The 22,646-nt window shown below is 39.5% G+C and overlaps 1 protein-coding gene across 1 annotated transcript in view; it reads left to right on the top strand.

The window, feature by feature from the left end:
• BCAT1 (branched chain amino acid transaminase 1) overlaps positions 1-22,386 on the top strand; it is a 61,536-nt gene extending 39,150 nt beyond the window's left edge. Inside the window, exons 7-11 of the mRNA XM_032688785.1 lie at positions 1,110-1,252; positions 7,116-7,201; positions 9,409-9,549; positions 10,688-10,762; positions 14,993-22,386. Of these exons, the coding sequence (XP_032544676.1) occupies positions 1,110-1,252; positions 7,116-7,201; positions 9,409-9,549; positions 10,688-10,762; positions 14,993-15,034 (487 nt within the window). The 3' untranslated portion in view covers positions 15,035-22,386. The remainder of the gene's footprint in view (positions 1-1,109; positions 1,253-7,115; positions 7,202-9,408; positions 9,550-10,687; positions 10,763-14,992) is intronic.
• The last annotated feature ends 260 nt before the right edge of the window (positions 22,387-22,646 follow it).

The raw sequence follows: 22,646 nt of genomic DNA, 5'->3' as shown, positions 1-22,646 counted from the left end.
TCTACATAGCTCACAAAGCAGATTTGGGTTTTAGTGAAGTACCTAATCCAGCAGATGTAGAGACATTAAATGCAGTAGTTAAACAAACAATGTGCTACCACAAAGATTTCAAAATCGTACTTCACAAATATTATTTATACAATGCAGTTGCATGGTTTTGTTTGAATATTACTGCCAAGTTGATTTTTTTGCAGCACTTCAACCTAGGGAACTGGAGCTGGAAGGTGTCTGTGTAATACTTTCGCTCTTCCCCTTGGTGCAGTTGACACTGAAGACATCAGTTTTGTGAAGCATCTTTCAGTACGGCATCCTACTGCCAGCTGGGCAAGGAGCAGCACTGGCTGCTGACCTCCTTCCTTGGCAGGCTGTCCCAACAAGCCATCTGCAGCTAGCAGAGGGAGTTTGGGGGTTTAAGGGAAAGAAGAGCCAATGATCTGCGTTGACTTTAGCCTGGCAGTTTTCTGCTGAACCAGGCCTAAGCGCAGGTATTATTCAGTTGGATTTGCTCTGCAGGCAGCATTTCAGGAAAACGTTTGCTCCTCAGGGATATGGAATTCATCAAGGTCCACTTGGAGCTCCTGAAGCTACTTGTTCTGTGAATGTCTTTTACTAGAAAAGAAATAACTCGCCTCTGTTGATATTTGTGCAGCAACAGATTCATCTGACACATATTACTCATCTGTTAATCTGAGATATATGAGATGAGGTAGATGATTTTTTTTCTTGTTTTTTTTTTTTTTAAGCCATGAACTGGAGAGTAATTGTTGTTCTCTCTCCAGGATGCCAACTGCTAAATAAAGATAAATGCTTTCCTATGGTGTTTAATTGCAGTAATTAGAATGCCCAGAATATGGAACAAGAGGTATCCATTTTGGATGGATATCTTTGAGCTGTTGATGCTGTTCAGCCCTGCAAAGTTTTGGGGTTGTAGATACAAATGATCTAGTAAAATACTGGTAGAGTACTTCCAAAGAAAATGTCCCAGGGACAAGCAGTGAGTGCGCAGAGCACTTGCTCATAAGGTAGATGTGCACAAAATCTTGCTTAAAAATGAGAAGATACCCAATTAGATAGTCATAACTCTTTGCTCTTTCTTTTTGTTTCTGAAGGAATTATGGTTCTGCTATTTATGCCCAGCAAGAAGCCCTGGAGTTTGGCTGCCAGCAGGTTTTGTGGCTTTATGGAGAAGATCACCAAATAACTGAAGTTGGAACAATGAATCTGTTTCTCTACTGGGTCAATGAGGATGGAGGTACAGTAACATAAAGCATGAAAACTTTAACAGAGTAGGCAGTTTAATCCACAAAATGATTATTAGAGTGCAGATCATAAACTGTTAATAAAGAAGTTATTATTCTCTTCTGAAAACCAATAGGTGACTTAGTTATATCACTGTGAAAGAGGAGATTCTGGAGCAGGTGTGAATGCTGCCTGCTGATAACATACTAAACTGCTGGGGCAGTCCATGTGCTCAGAAGGGCAGAGTCTACCCAGACAGAAGGTCACACATCAGGTTCAGTCTCAGCTGTAGCAGCTTGATCTCTGGGGAGGCGTTTGCTTAGAAACAGCACAGAGGTGCTAAAAGACAACTTGTGGCTGTGCATCTCCTCAAATTCTGTGCTTTTGAGCATGAGTGGCTCCCATGTCACTCTCTGGCAAGTCAGATGTTCCCAAAGCATAGCCAGAAGTATTTCAGCATCCAATTGATGAAGAAATGCTCTTTCTTCAAAGAATTTGAAGTTCTGTCCAGTGATGACAGACAGAGAGAAACATGTCAGTAAATGTTCCAGATCACTAATGCTCAAATGATGCTTTCAAGACATACCATCACTCTTGAAGCTATTTTTACCTCTGAGCAATGTACATGCTAATTAGAAAACTAGTTAATGAACTGCCAACTATTTAAACATCTCAAAAACACCCATTGTGTAAGCATATATTCAGAGCTTTAAAGGTGATAGCTGCACCTGATAACTAGTTTGGAAGACTATATGACTCTTCAAAGGACTGAGCCAATGTGAATTGGCAAGTGAATAAAAGGATACCTCCTGACTTCCATGGATGCTGACCCTCCATGAATATGAAGAGTTATTGAGTTTTTGCACGATGCAGCAGATGCAGGATTCAAACTCAGATTTCATTGCAGTGCCACGGGTACCCTTGAAAATTGCCATTTTTCTGAGAGTGTTCAGCTGCAGAGCACAGAGGCAACATTCTGTGGGAACAGCAGTGTGCTTTGGATAGTGTAGGATAATAGGGATTCAGCTACCTGACTCCCAGCTCTGGTATCATTGTTTGTCCTGCAAAGTCTTTACCACTTTTTTTAAAAGGGGGATGATACTCCCTCAGTGTTGAATGAGTCCATGAAGTTTTGTGAATGAAACAGTAAATACTAGAAATTTCCTTGTCGTTATAGCAGCAGTAGATGTGTCAGTGTAGCTAGATGGCCAAATTTATGCCTTGTGCAACTTTGCTGGAGAGACATGAAAATAGATTTTGGCATGTTCTGCCCAGGGAAAGGACACTGAACCGGGGACACAATTAGAATTCAATGTTCTCATTGTGCTTAAACCAGGAATATGCTGGAATAATCCAGCTGCAGCACCGTACTGTTCCAAAGATCTGCCAATCACTGTGTTACCAGTGCACTAGTGAATGGTACTATTGTGAGGTGGCCGTAGCAAACAACTTGTAATTCATGCCACCCAAGCAGGCTGTGTGCTGGCAAACCTGCCCTCTCACAGGACACGGCAGTATCCTCACTGGAGCACTTCCCTGTCCCCCGGTGTGTTGGGTAATGCTTAATTTAGGGGATCTTGGGCTGAGAGTTGCTCCTGCTGCCAATGTGTGTCATCACATGCCTTACCTTTGGCTTTGCATCGGGGTTTAGAAAGCGCTTGTCGTTGTGTTCTGTCACTTCACGAAGGACACTTAGGCTGTGGTTTGGTTTTGTTATGCAAATGCTGCAGCTGAGAGAGAGATCAAACTGAGAGAGGCAGAAATTGCTGATCATCATGGAGAGGAAAATGCCTTTCTTTGTTCTGAGGTCACTGCTGAGTAGCCGGAACTGCTCTCCTTGGTTTATAACCAATCACAGACCCATCCCAGTAAAGCCTAGACCGGAGAACATCCATGCTTCCCATGGGAGTAGGCTTTTCTTGCAAGCCTTTGCTGTATATTTTCAGTTACAGCATTGTGACTAAACATGACCTGTTATCCTGGAGGGCAAGAGGAGCCTGAAAAAAACGTTTTATTTCTAACATCAAGGAGGGAGTAGAGAGGAATCCACTCAGTTTTTGGTAAAATAACATGACATGCTCTATGCAGTTCTTGTATTCCCACTGCTGCTCTGGCAGAGGCTTAGAATATGACCATACCTGGATATCTGCTGTTGCATAAATACAGGAGTATTTATTCATTTCATTCATCAAATCCTATTTACAGTTTATGTTCACTACGTGAAAAATCTGTTTGCCCTACAGTCCCTTCCACCTGCCTCTTCATAGCACAAAACTGTCCCAAGAAACTGTTGACACTGAAACTCATTTCCTGCAACAATGTCAGTTCTTCTGCCTAAAATATAGGCTTGGCTTTATGGAAAACCTCAAAATTTAAGTGTATGTCCAACATGAAGATGGCTACCTATGAAATCTGTGTCCACTTTTGAAAAATTCAGTTTCTCCAGGTGATTTGGAACCATTTGTGCTCCACTTCTAGCTTTAATGTAAAGACATTGTTAATAGCTTTCAGGCATTGCTTAATACTTTAGTGCTGCTATTAAAATGGTGATTAATAGTACCCACTTCAAAATTTCATAAATTAAAAAATAGAGGTGTGAAAAGATTCTCTGAAAGAGGTAAAATTTAATGTAAGTTTGCTTAGTGTTCTGTAGTCAGGTTATTTGTGCTACTGAAGTATCTTGTACAAGTAGACTACCAAGAAAATAAAGATTGTATCTTCTGCTCTAGCAGAAAGCCATAGCAATGGCAGGAGGGAAGAGCAGCAAATTAATGAGATGGCAGACAAAGGAAAGGAGGAGAAAGTAATTGAGGAAAGCAAATCGACAGAGACACAGAGTGACTGCATGAGGGAAGAGTAGAAGAAAAGCCTGATGGGAAATAAGAAGAAAGAAAGATCCAGAACAAACTGGAAGAGGAAGTCAGCTGTTAATAATAGTGAAAAAAGGGTTTCCTGGGCTCTTCTTGACCTCGAAGTTCACTTGGAATTTATCCTTTTGGTAAAATAGGTGAATTTCTCAGTGTAGTTGTACTGTGACTAGTATTGAAGGCATCTCATGTTTGCAGTCTTGTCTGCTATATGTTCATAAATACAGATGTGTAAAAAAAATTGAAGCTGTATAATATGCAAGACCTCATTTAAAAAATCCCCTTTAACACACTCTGACGGAATTCTGTTGTTATAGCAAGCCCATACTGTGCCTGGTTTAATGGGGCACTGGGCTGATGGTGCTACTGCTGCAACAATGTAACAATAACAGGAGAAGAGAAACCCTGACATTTTCCTTCAAATGCCTTTCCCCCCCCTTTCTGTGACTATACATTTTAAGGCTCCCAGTCCGTCAAAATAACTCAGAAGGCAAATGGAGTCTGTGAGCTCACAGCCTGGTTTCTGGGAGATGGACAAACTGATGTCATATGGAGCCTGGTTTGGCATCAATTCACAGAGAGGATGAGCTTTTGGCATGCCATGCTGGATAATGTTATCGTCTCTGCCGGGTACCAGGGGAGCAGATGTTCCCTGGGTGGCCCCAGGCTGGTAGTTATCATATGTACACTTGACAAAATTCTACAGAGCAGGCTGTTTGAAACATTTTGAGACTTGCATGTCCTGTCTGCTCAGTGCTGTTTGGCGGCTGGTTTGGCCTGGCACCCTTTCAGACTAGCTCAAATTAATTAATATATGTTATTGAGCTTAAACAGGTCCTGGACAAGATCTGTGGCAAGATCACCAAATAGAGAAGAGTAGTGACAATCTTTGGTATCAAAGCCCACAGTATTTGAAGTTTTGTGTTAAAGAAAGGAGTGCATTTGTATGTGACTGGGTCACAAATGCAGGACATCAGGTTTTCCATGTTCAGAATCAAGTGAACCCTGTGGCTCATGGAAAGTTTTAAAGTCCTCTTCTTTTGAGAGTTGTGTCAGAATTAGGGCCAGACATGCATCATAATTAGGAGTGATGCTGTACAGGCTTTAAAGAAAGGAAAGCTGCTATTCTTGACTGTATGAGAAAGAAGAGATCACTGCTGTGCTTAGGAGTCTGGATAGGTTAGGGAATGGCATTATGGGTTAGTCAAACCAGAGCAGAACATATAGCCTGTCCTAGGGCAACTTTTCTATACATTTTGGCATGGCAGTTCACATCTATCACTTGTGTGTGTATGGATCCTCATAAAAGGAACAGGGAAGCATAGACAAGAAAAATTTCCAGTCCAGATGAATAAATCCAGAGCTGGCTGCATTAAAAAGTAATGGCTATTTCCTGACAAAATGGAAAGTTGAGTAGTGGATTCAATGACCAGTTCCATTTAATTAACCTCCATTTCCCCTATCCCACCCCAACCCCAATGCCCCCTCACACAGTGGGGAGAGCCCATGCTGTAGTCAGTCTGGAGCTGTGTGTGCTCTGGCTGGCAGGCAGTGTTTGTACATGGAATTATCTGCCTGAGTGCTGAAAACAGAGTATTGAGCAGCTGAGCTCAACCTGCTCCCACAGTCCAAGGACGAACACCATGTTTTTCTCTTCTACCCAGCTGCAACTTTTCACAGGGCTTTTACAAATATTTTAAAGACAGCTTCTCCTTTGAGAGTGGTTCAAAAAGGCCTGGATTCATTGATCTTCTCGTGGTCCAGGGAGATGGGGACATAATACAATCATGAAGATACATATCTTTTCCTTTTATGTGACCTAGGTAAAAAATAAGCAAAAAACTTAATGATTTGTGGATTTTATGAGAAGGGTAGTTTCCTTATAAGATCAAGAAAGAAAATGAATTATCATTGGGGAAAGAAAATGGTTAGAAAAAAATATGAATAGTATTACTGAAAGACTGTGGATGTCTTGATTTCTCAGGGCAAACTTGAGACTGTCCTAAAAGTCTCTGTCTGAAAAAGAGTGAATGATCAGTGTTCTCTGACAATAGAAACCAGCAAATATTTTAAATGTTTATATTCCTTTCAAATGTTGAAATGTTCAAATGTTAAACTCTGTTTACAATGAAAGAGATAGTTTAAAATGAAAAAGAGTAACTATAATTTGCTGCAAAGATCAGATGGAAGAACAAAGTCTACCTACAAACTTGTGTTGTAGCTCAAGTATTTACCAAGTGTGGATTACCATTTATCTGCCATTTCATTAGTTATGTTAGATGAATATTTATCTAATGTTCTTTTTCAAAAGGAAACAAGAAGCACAAGCTAAAAAACCAAACTAGTTGAAGAACTTGTGTTGGAATTTTCTTAAGATAGCTCTAATTTGTAAAAAGAAAATTAGGAAGGGAAAAAGGATGTCTAACCTACTGCAAAGTCTCTCAAAGAGGCTTGGCAAGGTTTCCAGTGCTTTACTGATTCAGTAGATGGATTTCAAAATTTTTGGTAAATGTTTCATGTTGCTGCCATGAAGTAGATACACTAAATCCCATATTCCTAAATTAAATAAAGCAGTTCAGGGAAAGTCATGATCTGCCCTGGGATTATTAGGTGTGGCTTTCCCTCTGCTTCTCTCTTCAGAATTTGAAAACTGAACCATTAGATGGTTTCCAATAGTTATACAGTGAACCCATAAGGCACTAAGAAATAAAACCTGCTACTGGGCATAAGCCATGTATATATTGATGTATGAAATCTGTTTTTTCCCCACCCACTGAAGTGTACTCAAAAGGTTCCAAACACTGAACAACTGTTTATTTGAATGGATTTTCTGTAATTCATCTTCTTACTGAACTCTGATATAAACTGCATCTTACTGGGTACCACAGAATTATGGAATAAGCTGAATTTAAAGGGACCCACATGTTTGGTGTGGTATCAGTAAACATGTTTTTCTGTTACTTTGGTTGTTTTTTAAACTAGTGTTCCTATTTCTTCTGTGTTCGACAGAAAATGAACTGGCAACCCCACCTTTAGATGGCATCATCCTTCCAGGAGTGACAAGGCAAAGCATTTTGGATCTGGCACGCAGTTGGGTGGGTGTTTTGGCCTTGGCAGTGATAGTTTCAAATACCATGTTATAATGTCAACAGAAACAAACATTTCTGGTGCTCAGTACCTTCAAGTTCAACTGATCTGGTTAAATCATGGAATCATAGAATAATCTGGGTTCATAGAATCACAGAATGACTTGGGTTGAAAGAGACCTTAGAAGATCATCTTGTTCCACCTTCTTGCCATGGGCAGGGACACCTTCCACTGGACCAGGTTGCTCAGAGCCCCATCCAACCTGGCCTTGGAAAGGACATTTAAAGGCATCTATTCCAACCTCCCCGCAGTGAGTAGGGACATCTTCAACCAGATCAAATGGCTCAGAGTGATATCCAACCTGTCTGAAAATCTACTTCCAAGGTCCCTCCGGCGTGACAACCGTGCCACGAAGCCTGGTGTTGCTGTCAAACTTGCTGAGGGTGCACTCAGTCCTTTAACCTAAATGGGAACTAAGGGCATGCAAATTCATAGAATACCAACAACATCAGGATACCCACACCTGTCACACAGAACAATACCAACCTTGTTGAAGTAGCTGCGTGTAGTATTTAACACGAAAATTCTCATTAAATCCACCGGTACCAGCAACTTAAAGCAAGGAAACAAAGAATTACCATGCATGACCGTAGCTATACTTCAGTCATCAGCACACTATTTCTCCATTTAGTTCTCATGCTTCCAGCCTTGTTTCCACTAACTAGCATGCAGCCTAGCTAGCCACAGCCTTGAAGTCATCTGTCTGCTTCCAGTTCCTGTTCTGTACTGTAGCCACCCAAGAACTTATTTGGCCACTTGGGACTACCTCATATCTTGAAATGCAGCAATCTGTTCACTCTGCCTCTACAGCATTCAAAGGTTTTACTGTGTCTTGGGTAAAAATAAGGGCTCATCAAGCCCAGTATCCTGTCTGCTGGTTTTGGCCAGGCTTCTGTTTGGGGTGGAACAGCAGGAATAACACAGGCATGTGTGATACTTTCTCCCCGGTGTTAACTCAACTTCTAACCACGTGTATCTGAAAGACTTCCAGAAATAGAGTTCACAGTTATACCACTTAAACCTAACTTGCACTGAGGAGTGCTGGGTGTGTATTTCATGGTGCATGCGTGTCCCTGATGAGCTGCCCTGAATTTTTATGTATCTTTATTTGTATTGGTACTCCCCAAGTGCAGACATGCATGCACACTTGTCAGTCCCACCTCCCTTAGAAGACAGACTGATATTTCTAGTTGATAGGGCTTTTTTTGTGAGATGCCAGATTCTCACCTTAGTCCACTTAAATAATCTACTCTCACAAAGGCTGTTCTCTTCTTCCTGACATCCACTGCCTAACCTGTTTGAAACTCTGCTTACATGGTGTCCCTCCCTCTCTCTCTCCAAATACTGTCTTGTCCAGAGCTAATCATATTTTCTGCCATCATAAGCATCTCTGTTTCATGTTAAAAAGCTTGCATATAAAAAAAGGGCTAAGCTTTAGTTTGGTCTGATAGGACAATAATGTCCCTACAAATCCACGAAATAAAAATTTCAAATTTTGATGTTTATTTTTTTTTTCTTTTAAACACATCCCCTCAATCAGTTGCAATGCATTCTTCAACACTTGTAGGAGGTAAAACACTTCCAGTGTTAAGACTGTCCAGTGTGAATTGCTTTATTCATGCCTGCAGTGCAGTAAATTTTTGTATGTAACAACTGTGTGCAGGCTACAGTGTGAAATTTAACTAGGGATTAAAAAAATATATCATATCTAGTTGGCCTTGCAAGTGGAATTAACAGAATGTATTTTGCTTAGGGATCGGTGATTCTGAGAGTGGGATGCAAAGGCTCTCTTGATATAATTAATTTTTGTACAAGCTCAAGCATGTTAGAGACCATGAGTAGTCAGATCCTGTGTCACATAACAAATGACAAATTCTTTGATGTTACTCCCTAGTGTGATACAAATATTCTGTACTAAAACAGAGGGAAGTGTCACTTAATCAGCAGCATTGTGTCCTTCGTTGAAGGTTGTTCTTTTGATTAAAGTCTATTTTGTGTGATACTGTGGGATTTGAAAATATCACAAAATCAGAACCAAAACCTGACTGATTGCCACTAGGCTAATAGTTCTATTAAAGATGTTTCAGTGTGGAAAACAAAAATGCAAACATTTTTAAGCTTTTTACAATTTTTATGGTGTATTCTTCTTGTGCAGGGAGAATTCAAAGTGTCTGAGCGATACATCACCATGAGTGATCTGACAGCTGCCTTGGAAGAAGACAGAGTAAAGGAGATGTTTGGTGCTGGAACAGCTTGCATTGTATGTCCTATCTCTAAAATTTTGTATAAGGGCAAGGTAAGAAAATGTCTCTTCTTTTTTTTTTTCCTTCCTTTCTTCTTTCTTCAGAATTTTATTATAATTAATTGCAGCTGAAGCAAAAAACAAGGGAGATAGAAAAGGAGTGCTGCCTGGAAAGATGAACAGTGTTTCCCAAGTGAGTTACTGGTGTGTTGTCAGAAGAGAACTTTCCCTCTTGTTTTCTAGGTTTTTTTGTAATAGTTAAAAACATAAAATTTCAATTCCATGGAAAATGAAAAAAAAAAAACAAACAACAATTCCCACCCCCAAGGTTGTTTGCAAACACAGAAAAATACATTCTCCCATGTTTCTTTTATTGAACATTTTTTTTCCAAAGCTAAGGCACCTGGGAAAGGTGAGCAGAGGAAAGACTTTGACAGGAAACCTAATTTCTGGGCCACTGCTGTGTTTCTTCCTCAAGCTCATCTCTTCTTCACCCCTCATCTCAGCTCTGATGGAAGAGCTGTTTCAGGAGGGTGCACAGCTGCTTCCACCTACTATGGACATATGGGAGATTTCTCCTGCACAGGTGGAACTCCACAGACATTCAGGCTGTTCAGCTGACTTGATGCTATTTAGCCAGCACAGAGTTAGTTCAGAAGGCTGGGGGTTTGCAGTTGCATATAGGGATGTGCTTTGTTCCATTAAATGTGGTGAGTAGAGTAATTGGCTGTTAGGTGATACTTCTTGAATTAATAAGCTAGAATAAATGTATTGATACTATCTGATGCTAAGAGAATATCAGAGACATCAAGGTGCCAAGTGATAAGTTCTGTAAATGTAAGTGTTGTATTTCTACACGATATATTTTTAAATGAAATACTGCATATAATGTTACTACTCTTGCCTACACAATAATCCCTCTGTTTTGGACAGATCTTTTGGAAGGCTTAGATTAGCCTCTATTTAAAAACAGCATAACAGTTCAACTAATCTAACTTTTCACTGCTTCAGCGTGCCCTCCTTTAAAAAAAACCCATTTCAACAACCTTTGACTACTTGTAAAGAGGGCTAGACAGCATGATAAATATTTATTAAAATTGTTGGCAACCATAAGGCACTCATATGTATGGTTATTATTTCATGTTACTCTCTTTTTCTCTCCCCCCTCTCCTGCTCCTTTATTCCATGTCAGCATTTGCACATTCCAACTATGGAGAATGGGCCTGAGGTAACAACTCGTTTCCTGAATAAGCTGAGTGATATCCAGGTAAAGTGTTTCCTCTTCTATAACCAGATAAAATAATAAAAGGTGAACATTTGAAAGCATTGGAAAATAATCTTTTTGGTAATGGTGCTATAGAAAGCATTATATAATAATATAGACTGTTTCATTTGGTGTGATTATTCTATCAATATTGTTCTCTTTTCTTTGAGAAAATATAATAGGGATGAAGTGTAATAGAGTTTTTCCCTGTTCATCTTGCCAGCTGGATACGAGTTGCAAGATATTACTGTTATCAGTGAAATCTAGTACTATTGTTATAGGTTCCTTTTTAAGCGGAAAAAATAGGATTATGAAGCATCTTAGCCATGATCACAAATGAGTACAGTCTAATCAGTAAAGGGATGGGTGAAGCAGCAAACACTCACTGAATGCAGCCAACTGATCACTGTTTCTTTCTCAGCATCTTTCCAGTCACACAGTCACTTCTTGTTCTTAAAACAGTTCCTTTCTCTGTGATTTGCTAAACATCACAGTCTATTTGGAATCTGTGCTTTATCTCCACGTCTGGGCAGAGGAGCCAATACCATTTCAGGTAAAATCAGTGATCAACATGTGATGGCCCTTCTTATTTTAGTTGCCTGTTTTCTCTTCCTTATTTAGTGTAGTTTATGGGGCTCTTGAAGACCACCTACTTGTAGAAGTGGGTCTTGACAAGTTACAAGCCCCTTCATTTAAGATCCAATAGCAGTTGCTTGGCAGTACTGTCAGGATTTTTTCAAATTAAGTCTTATGGTTTCCATTCCACATTCTTAGCTTTAGGCTCAAGATGCTAGATTTGCCACTAAATTTTTTTAACTTCTTACCAGTAATTCTGTGATATGTGTCATTCTCCCTTGCCCAATAGATAGTGACTGGCTTAAGACAAATTTATCCAGCCTCCTCCCTGAGATTTCCTCCATTCCCTCCCTGATCACGCGATCACAGAACAGATCAGGCTGGAAGGGACCACAGTGGGTCGTCAGTGGTCCAACCTCCCTGCTCAAGCAGGGCCATCCTAGAGGACATTGTACAGAATTGCATCCAGACAGTTCTTGTATTTCTCCAGTGAAGGAGACTCCACAACCTTTCTGGAGAACCTATTCCAGTGCGCAGTCACCTCCACAATAAAGAAGTTCTTCCTCGTATTTGGGTGGAATTTTCTGTGTATTAGTTTCTGCCCATTGCCTCCTGTCTTGTCACTCTGGTTTTCCATCACCAACCAAGGCTCAGGAGGAGGCTGAAAAAGTGTAGATTGTTACTAAACATTATTTTTCTTTGACCTTCACAACTGTGCATATGGACCTTTTTGCTTTCAACTGTGTACATACCCTGTGTTCATTAGTTACACGCCAAGAGTAAATTCATTACTCCTGGACTATTATGCATATATTTACTTCTGAGTTCTTGTCCCAAGTCCTCCTTGGGCTCATATCCAAATGGACCCCAGGATGTCATATAGAAAACAGTGCTGCAACAGACAAAATGCAATATCTAATATTCTTAAAATGTCAGGGGAGTTCTCAGGATCTTTGACCAAGATCTTTTATATTTTCTACCAAGAGGGCTAAAATAAAAGATCTCTTTGCAGTATCACTGGACTATTGTCATATCATTTGGACAGTTTGAGGCTGTTCTTCCAAAGAATTTTCAAGTTCTGAAGAAAAAATATCAATGGAAATTACAGCCAAACACAGCTTTGGTCTCTGTGCTGTTGCCTGAACTAGGGCAATGTATCCATTTCATCTTGAACAACAGACATTTGTAAAAAAGTAAAAATTCTCAGCACCACCACTGTCCTGCATGTGAACCTCTGACCAGGAGATGCAGGGCTCCTTATCCAGTATTATTATACCAATTCCCTTGAGTACAATGCATGCTTTTTTAACATTTTCATACTCTCTTCATTATTGTGTTTCCAAGTCTGTTTTCAGGCTGCTTATTGTTCTTTCACAAGTCTGCTGTGTTCAACAGGAGTTCTTTGGGTGTGAACAGCTGTTCAGTGGAACTAGAGCTGGAGTGACAAATTAGAAACTCGTGGGCAGAACTGATTCCATTTCTCATGCCAGTTGAGAGAGACAGTGGTAGAACTGCAATACGCATTTCCCTTCCCATCACTGAGTAGATATCATGATCACTAAAGGTTGATAAAGACTTCAGATTAAATCAATTACATTGTAAAAAATAATGGTGTGTTTATGAATGAATTAGTCATAGTAAACTGTCTTCTATCATTGCTTGAGTTAGAAGATTTAGGGATGAGATCATTTTCTCTGGGAATACTCTCACTGAAATACCACTTGGATGTTTCTGTGGGTTTTCATCCATGCTTTGAGAATAAACAAGCTCTTGCTATACCCTTTAAAACATAGATTAGGATGCAACTTGAAAGGATTGGACAGTAAGTAAGATATGTTCATTATGCTACACGATAGAAAATACATTTAAACACTGCAATCAAGACAGCAGTGAACAGATATTTAGTCAATCCCCTGTCTTTTTCAATGTTGCACAGTTTAAATGGATAGGCCACTGGAAAACAACCAAGAAAGGAGAATGAATGTGTTAAGTTTTACAAAGCAAGACTTGGGTGTGATGGGCAGTGTAAGAGGGATGGGATTGACAAGCCTGAAGTCAAAAAGTCTTTGACAGAATTAGAAAAGGATGCTAAACCTGCTTTTATTTCCAGAATGAAAACATCTTGATTGTGGTATCACATTTCATTTCCTCTTTAGTTCTGGAAGCAGGTGCAAAATGTAGTTAAATGGCAACCCACCAGTCTCTGCAACTTCTTGTCAGCATCAGAGCATTACATGATACTACTACCTAAAACCAACAAAATTTACAAATAATCCCCTGGCCTCTGCCTGCTCCCTGGTTTGGAGGATGTGGGGATGCCACCTTTTCCCTGAGAGGCAGTGATATGAAGGTCAAAGACATCTCTTTTTTCTGTCTTTGCCCCCAACAGAATTGCCTCACATGAAGGTAATTTAGCGTTTTGTGGTTAAACTAACAATACATCTGCTTTGCCTTGGTTATAATTCCCAAGGCAACCACACTGACTACTGGGAATATAAGGTGAAAATTCTTTGAACAAGTGGTTTGTGCAAGGTTCTGTATAGCACCTGACCAGTGTTAATCAGCCACATTGCAGACTTAAGAACAGGAGCAGCAGAATTAGTAATGAAAAGTAGACATGACACATATGAAGGTCATGTAGAGGCTTTACCTGCTGGATTAAAGAGTAAAATACAAGCACAGTGAACACCACTTCTTTGGGGATCTAGAACTGTGTTTTTTCTGGCTCATCCTGATTTGGAGCTGTTGTCTTCTCCCTGTCCCTTTATCTCCTCTCCTGATGATGTAGAACCTGGATTGGAGGAGTTCCTTTTATCCACTCTGGATAAATTATCATCGAATGATCTTTTCAGCCTACGTAAAGCTTTAAAAATCAATCTTCATTTCTTGCTTGAAAGTGTTTTTAAGCTCCTTGAACTTAGTACTATGAGAGAAAGGACTCCCAACTCATGTCTGCCTCTAGTGTGTCCACCACTGTTTTATTTACTTAGATGAGCCCTGTGTGTGTTTTGGGGTCTCTCTGGAGCATTTACAGGACTGGTGACAGAGATTTAGAACATGCAGCCAGCTTAGCAACTAGAAGTGCTGCCTAATGACTGTATCCTTTCCTGGAAGGATACAACTCCACACCATAGGTTGCCTTCATTTCTGCCTGGTGATCCTGTTGGTTTGTGTATGGAAAGATGATTTGTTTTATTTTGGATTACAATTCTCTCCAATTGTACTCTCTGATATTTGTGATGCTTTTATTTCACATTCAGTCAGAATGTTATAATAAAAAGCCACCTTGAAAGTAAAAAGAAATAAAAAAACCTGTTTGTTTATTGGAGCTTGAGCAGGGGCTTACTTAGGAGAGAATTAGTGAGCAGACCTCAGGGAATAACTGGATTAAACTGATGGAAGAGAAGCAGGACTGTTCTGTATCATCTCTAGTGAGTATCAGTATTGCCCCTTCTTAGTCAACCTGCTGGAATATGGTTTTAGCTTCAAGCTACTTTTGCTCAAATCAAAAACAGAAGTAAAGGCATAAGAAATAGTATAAACTACTATCAGACTAGTGGATATGAATCTTTCCTAGGACAGACCTAAGCATGTATCATAACTGTACACTGTTTCTTTTAACTTCTATTCTTAAACTCCATTTTTGCTTTGTTTCAGTATGGAAGAGAAGACAGCGACTGGGCGGTGCTGGTGTCATGAAGGTGGACGAGTTCAGACCCTCCAGATAGAACAGACACAAATAATGACAACTTCTGTAGCTGCCAGTGTGTAGCATAGTTTAAGTATCAATTTGCTCCCCAGGATGATTGTTTCCACAATCCGGCAAATGTGAACACAATCATTTTGATTTCTACTGTAATCTCCTTGGTAGAAGCCTGTCTTCTTGGTAGAGGTGCTAAATGTTAGCAATAGAACTTTCCTAATGGTTTCCTTAGTGCCTCCTTATGTACAGTCTGAAAACTTGTAAAATGCTCTTCAACTGCTCTTCAGTTTGGTTTGTTTAGCTGCCATCACCAGCAGAACACGTCGTGTGACACGAGGACGTCGCCTGTTTGCTGCCTGCAGGGTTCTGTTGGCATTGTCCTGCCTTTTGCTCTGTGTTTGGGAAACAAATACGTTTAGCCATATGCTCTTTCCTTTCATACTCTGCTTGTATGGGAGATTCCTGAGTTTGCATAGCCCTCCAGACCCCCTCATGCATACTCTGTGGAATAGCTCTGTCCTTTGGGCCAAAACTCTCTAACTCGGTCTAAGCCTGCAATATGGTCCCTGCTGGCCTATTGCCTTTCCCTCCGTGGGGATATGCAGTGGCTGCTCGGGCAGTGCATACCTCTCTAATAGTTGAATACATTCCTCCAGACATGATTTGAAGGGCATGGTCAGGCCCTGCTGAGGCAAAAGTTCCCCTTTGTTAGGCCTAGTACGGACCTGGGAGTTGTGGGCACAGTGTTGCCTTCCCGCCGAATGTCTACAAAATAAGATTAGACAACTGTGGCTGTGAAAATTCAACCACTCTTCACAGCAACCCAGAGTTTGGATTAAGGAATTTCTTTCATCATCCAATCACATAATTTAGACCAGCAAAATGTTTTTCTTGTCCCCTTCACCTCTCACTGTGAAACGTATCCAGTCTCCATTGACATATGTGTACTGTAGAAGGTCCTTCCTATTAAGGAACAAGCAATGTTGTCAACAAGCAAATCTCTAGCACAAGAAGGAAAGAGCTTTCATTCAAAACTCTGGTGTCATCCTGTTTAAGCACATAATTCCCCATTTAACGCTGCTCTCTCACATGCAGTCTTGATACTTTGGAAGCAATACAGAGCATGTAGCCCCTAGTCAGGGAAATAACTTCTGCAAATGTTCACTAACAATCATTCTGTAATATTTATTAGCTTTCTCCTTTTGCACACAGCTTTGTTGAACAGCTTTAAGATCTCTCTTGCCAAAAAGGATCACCATGTTCTGTATCAATGTTCCAAAGTGCTACTTCAGTGTAAAACTGGTGGAACTTTATTGACACTTTATTGGAGTCCTATAAGAAGCAAAAGTGAAACATTTCTTGTCCTAGTTTGTAGTAGAGATGCACAAGTATTAAGGGAAACATTTAGCACTTTATTTTTTTAAGAACCAACAGTATCTCTCCCATGATTTGTAAGTCCATTGTAGTTACTGGTATTTGTTAACATAGTTTAAAAAGGCAAAATATAATTTATAATAGACCATCCATGCCTTATGCAACTGTTAAAGAATAGCCTTATGGCTTTCCTGTTCATTTTTGGTCTGGTTTTAAAGACAGCCCTTCCTTAACCATTTCTTTCTTTTGCTCCCTCAAATCATGACTTTTCCTACCTTTCACTGCGGTCCGACCTGATCTTTTAATGAAGAACAGTTGAAAGTTCTCTCTGACACTGTAATCATTGTTAAAATCTGTTGAATAGTATTTTCTTTAGACAACAACTGCAAGCACAAAATGGTGTTTCACTTACAGTAGCAATAGTGTTGTGTGACTGTATTTCTGACCATTTGAATCTGTACCGTGTGCTGGTCTTCGTTCAGTATCTTACTGTGTGCTACAAGCTGCTGGTAGTCTTTCCTTTCTTTTTAATTACATGGCTGGAAAAATTACGTGGGGAATGTGTCAAGATGCAACATGGGGTAGTAAGTTTTATCCGATGAGACCAGTATCGTAACTAAAGAGTGCCTTTAACTAGAGCGTGGCATGGAGCTCTCTACAAGATTATGTAATGAGAAACCACATGTGGCTTCCTTTTAACTGAACTATCTAATCTGTCCCTTATGTTCATCTTAGATTTAGCAGCAAAAGGAAAAGTTAAAATATCTATCTTCAGTGGTTGTACAATACTTTAACATCTCAAGATGAAGTTAGGGTTGACAGATACTGTATATCAAAAATCCCCTTGAAGGCCTCAGTGTACCAGCAGTAATCTATTCAGTAGGCAGAATGAATAAGGACCAGATAGAAGAATTATTTTACTGCAGTGTAAACCTGAAAGTTGTATAAACCTCTTCTTAAACTCTTTGCAAGTAATTTAATGTGAAGAAACCAGGTGGTTTCATTTGTTGTGGTTTGCACTCTTTCCTGCACTCACCAGGGAGACACCTTTCCTTTCACTGCACATTTTGAGCTGATGGAGACTTCAAAATTATGAGAATTGAACTGGAATGACCTATAGAAATGCATGGTCTTTTCTTGCAGGGAAGAAAAAAACATGTAGTGTGTGTATGTTAACTGTTGTCTTGATGATCTTGGTTAATTGCTTTACTCTGGTTGTGTCAACTCAAAGTTATACTTGTTTCCAAATGGCATCCAGGGGAATAGGTTCTAGATTTTAAAATGTAAAACCTAAATAAGGGAGCTGACAGCTCAGTATAGTACAGGAAATTCTTCTGGTGTTGCATGCTGTCCTACTCTGAATTCTGCCACTGCTTTTTTATCCCATTATCCAAAGGAAAGAAACAATATGTGTAAGTAATAGAGAGTATTTGGTATTGCATTCTCCCTGGTTTTGCTTGTAAAATTTAGGAGGGAACTGTGGTATTCCCTGAGCTAATAATAGATTGTAAAAGAACATCTGCACATCTTTTCTCCATGTGCCCTATTTGTTTAATTGCAACAGATTTACATAGAAAGAGTATGGTACATCATAACTAGGCAATTATCCATTCTTCATCACTTAGTTATGGTTCTGGTAATTGATCATTTAAGACATAAGATAGTCTAACATTAGGAGAATTTGAGACTGTTCAAAAAAGATCAACAAATTAATATTGTTGTGTGATATTTGCATAATTGGCTGCAATTATTTAATGTTTAATTGGGTTGATCAAATGAGATTCAGCCTTTCACATGCTTATGTTTTACAAACACTGGTACTTTAAAAGGATAATAATGAATTCTAATTTTCATATGTTCTTTCTTCTTCCCTTCATTCTTTTGATTATTATTTTCAGTATTGAGCATGTCCTTAATTTTCACTTTGGTGAGCATGATTCATGCATAAGAAAGAAGTCTGTCAAATAAGAGAATTTTCAGGAAACTGGCATTTCATACAAGCTGTTCTGGTGCCAAGAGTTATGGCTTCAGCAACTGGCATTACCTAACTAGATTCTTAACTGCAATGAGGGCAAATTCACTGAGAATTTACAGTGACAGACCCAGGTGGGAATGTTAATAAAGGTTCCTAGACTAGATAATCTGTTCAGTCCATAGCAGTTCAAAGCAAACATGGTTTTTCTGGGATATAGAAGGGAAGTCTGGTAAGACAAAAGGCAGGTAGTGAGATATCTCTGCTCAGCCATTGTTTACACCTGTTCAAATGTCTCAAGCCAAAAAGCAGTTGTTCTCCACTCCTCCTCTTTGTACATAAACTCTTCTTTGGGTTTGCCAAATTCAACATAGAGATACCATACACTCTGTACACTTATTTTATACTTATTTATCCTCAGGCATGAAGACTGTTAAATTGGGAAAATGTGATTTTTGAAATTAATTTGGAATGCAAGTTATTTGAAATGTCTGTCTAATACATGGTATTCCAAGGAGTTAGACAGAAAAACAGCTGGGACTGATTTCACAGCTGCCTAATTAGAGGAGGAACCCTCTTGAATTCAATGGCCTCTCCAGAACAATCTGTGTCATCTCAACAGATTTCATAGCGCGAACTGTCCGTTGGTAGTGCCTTGCTATGGAGTAGAATAAAAGAGGTGGTAGCACAGCCTGCCAGACCATGGCACGTTGCCTGTGCATGGGATCCACCCCGTGGGTGGTGAGTTTTCATGTTCTCATGTCAGGCTCGTACCCTGAGAGGTGGGCAGGTGTAAACGGTGGCTGAGTGTGTCCTGGGGTGGGCTCTTCCTTGCTGTCTTTCTCTCCCTTCCACGTGGACTTGCAGCCCCTTTTCCCCAATCTTCTGTCATCATGCCACTGAGTCTCATACCTAAAAGTGGCCATCTGCATTCTTTTTCTTTTAGCAATCATGGCAGTTAAAAAAAAGGAAAAAAAAGGGATTTTGTTCCTATTCCAGGTGTTGAGGGATCAGAATTGTGCTTTACCACCCATATAATGCCTGAACAGACTGCTACTGACTTTGCGACCCTGGACAAGTTATCTAACCTCTTTGTAAGTGTAGAGTAGTAGTACTACCAGTGGTTTTGCTTTTAACTCTAATCCAAACATTTGCATAAAAAGTTATTTTATTACAGATCAAATAAGCTTTCCAGACAAAGTTTTTTAAGCAGTGAGAGAGATACCATGTAGAGTCCAGTATTTCAAGGATTACTTTAGATTAGAACCATTTTGATCATGGAGGAGAAAAATGTTATCTGAATTAGAAACACATTAAAGATTTGGTGCATGAACCCATAAATGAGTAACAGGTGTAGTTCAGAATACAAAGTAGCATATAGAAAGATCCTGACAAGAGAATTCACCTCAAACAGGGCTATCCTATTTAAAAATGATGCTTGAAGAAAGGATTATACCCCTCAGTGTAAAGTCATTAGCATGAGACTGTTTTAGAGGTGCACTTAGTCAAGTAGCACCAAGAAACCTCTTTGTCAACAGATTTTCTGAACAGCAATTTGGAAGTGTGGAAGAACTGTGTTTTACTGTATTTTGTCACTATTCTCAAGATTTGGAAAAACAATTCACAGGTCCTAAATCATCTAAGCTAAGTAACTTCTTAATAGGTATTTGTATTTTTAGCCATAAGAGCAGAAGAGAATACTGGCATTGCAATGTTGAAAAATACTTTTGTAGCAGTCCTCCTGTCCAGGTCTTGCTTTGAGCATCATGCTTTGTAGGAATTCCAGGCTATTTTCCCTGACTGTGCAAAATCTGAGTGCCATCTACAGCACACTTGGCAAATATATCCCCAGCTTCGTAAACAAAACTAGCTTGGTCATTACCTTGAGGTAGAACAGTCAGGTTACGTTAGGATTTAACAGGTTAGGAACAATATTGAACTAGAACAGTCAAGCATTAGATTTGGAATAAAGTTTTGGAATTACTAGCTCAGATAAAATTCTCATTAATCACAATAGCAAGGTTAACCACACCCCAATATACTAAAAATAATATTATTATGTTCACTAGTAATAACAGCATGGCCATATTCTCATCCCTCTCTCTGAACATGAATTTATACTGTTTGCTTATCTTGAAAGTTAATTTATTGTGTCTGATTTTTGCCACAATGCTGAATTTTCATGCCATGGTTTAAAAAAAGACTCTTAAATTTCATGTTCATAGAAAGATCTTAAGGAGGATTTAAGACCTTGATGTAGAATTCTTAAGTCTTTCAAATGCCTGCTGGGTAATGTTAAGGTAGAAACAGAGAAGACAGCTTTGTGGAAGTATTTAACTCCAGTGTTCCAAGTGGTTTTACAACACTGGTCATTTTTGGTTTTTACCAAAGAGGTACGCAGGGAACAATAGGTAAAATAAGTGTATTGCTTGTTTTTCTAAGCAAGAGTTGGGAAAGTTTCTTAAGAGCTGGTTCTCTTAATAACACTGACTCTTTATAGTTTTTGATTCTGTCAGGCTTAGAGCAGCCATTTCAGGGTGAGATGCAGGAGCTCAGAAGCTATCTCAGGAGGTACTGTCGGGCACAAACAGAATTTCTTTCATTTTATGATCAAAGTGATTGAGAGATGAACATGGAATCTTTGAAATTTTGCACTTTTTAATAAAAACTTTGCTTTTCATTTTAGAAGTCTTATACAGTGTTGCTGAACTATTACTTTACACTATCATATCTCAATACCTTATAGGAAGAAAGCAAACATTCTTATTCTTTATGTAATCACCTTCTTTCTGTATGCCAAGTTCCCTCTTCACTATGATTTGGTTGCCACTAGAATAGTGACCACTTCAGGTGAAACAACAGGGTTTTTTTCTCTACTGCACCCTACTAGTGCACTCCTCTGGGGCTTTAGTAAACAGTAAGTGCTTGCAGCAAATGCCAGAACAAAAGGTAAAGTGAAAAGTCTTCTGTTTCCAGAACAGGTGTGCCAGGAGTGAGAGTAAAAATAGTCAGCGAACGCAGGAGGCCAGAAGAACATCATTACCATTCTTGTTCAGTCCAGGAGACCACCCAGGTATACCAAAAATCTAGCAGGATAGTAGATGCTCTTACTCAGTTGCTTAAATACCTACATCTGTGCCTACATTTTCATAACTTGGGCCCTCATATCTCAACTGAAACCTGCAAACACGCTTTTATATGTAATAAAACAGTAAAATATTAGGTCAAAACAAACACGTAATGCTCCGGATCCTCTAACAGGTCAGTGGCCTATTCTCTTCCCATAATTTGTATTAATTTTCTAAATAATTGTTGACTAGAACTGCAAGTAGGAGATAAATGCATCGTTAACACTATTTCATAGTCGAGGACCTTGACAAAGAGCGGATCTATTCCCTCTGCCTCCAGGGAGAGGGCTTGGCCACTAAGTAGAGGGTGACAGAATGAAAATAGTTCTTTGCCATAATGGAGACCAGTAAGAGTTTTTTTCTGAAGCTATTTACAAACAATTTCTGTCGGGGCAGAAATTTGGAAAGACAGATGTCCTGATCTACTTGACCTTTGAGGCATTTAGAAAGGTGCAGTAGTAGTTATCGAAGTTATAGCATATAAGCAGTGGGAAATTAGCAACTTACAGAGGGAGAAGTAAACACCTCTGAAGGGTCTCTGTGTTCTCCAATGTTAAAAGTTAACTGGGTATTTTACAAGGATCTGAAGCATATAAAAGCAGTAAAGGACAGATGTGTGAAAAAGTCCTGGATAAACTAAAGGAAACTCTACCTCATTCTCCTCTAAAGGTTTTGTAGAAGCACAATTAAGCGCTCCTAATGGCATTGTTACGTACCGACCATCTGGCATGAGAGAAGCACTATATTTGTATGTCTATAAATCCTGTAATAACTGTATTTTGCTGGCAGTAGAATCAGTCTATACTATTTGCAGTTTTCCTCATCAAATCTGTAATTATGCAATGTTTCTGTCTCCAATAAAGGAATATAATGGGCACCTGTTCGTGACATGTTATGAAATCATCACTGTTGACAACAGCTAAGCATTATTATCCCATAGATGGGAGCATCTATGAAACACATGCTTGAAGGTCGGATTAAAAGAAAAAAAGAGTTTCTGAATGAAGTGGGGCATGTAAGAACAGCAAAGCAAGACTCAAGTGGCAGACATGCACCTATCCTGCCAAGCCTGGAGGCTGAGCCAGTTGTCTCACTTACAGTAAAATGCTGGACAAATTAAGCAGCAAAACCACC

Source organism: Chiroxiphia lanceolata, chromosome 5 (assembly GCF_009829145.1).
Source record: "Chiroxiphia lanceolata isolate bChiLan1 chromosome 5, bChiLan1.pri, whole genome shotgun sequence".
NCBI classification, from domain to species: Eukaryota; Metazoa; Chordata; class Aves; order Passeriformes; family Pipridae; genus Chiroxiphia; species Chiroxiphia lanceolata.
This window is presented reverse-complemented; position numbering and strand designations above follow the sequence as displayed.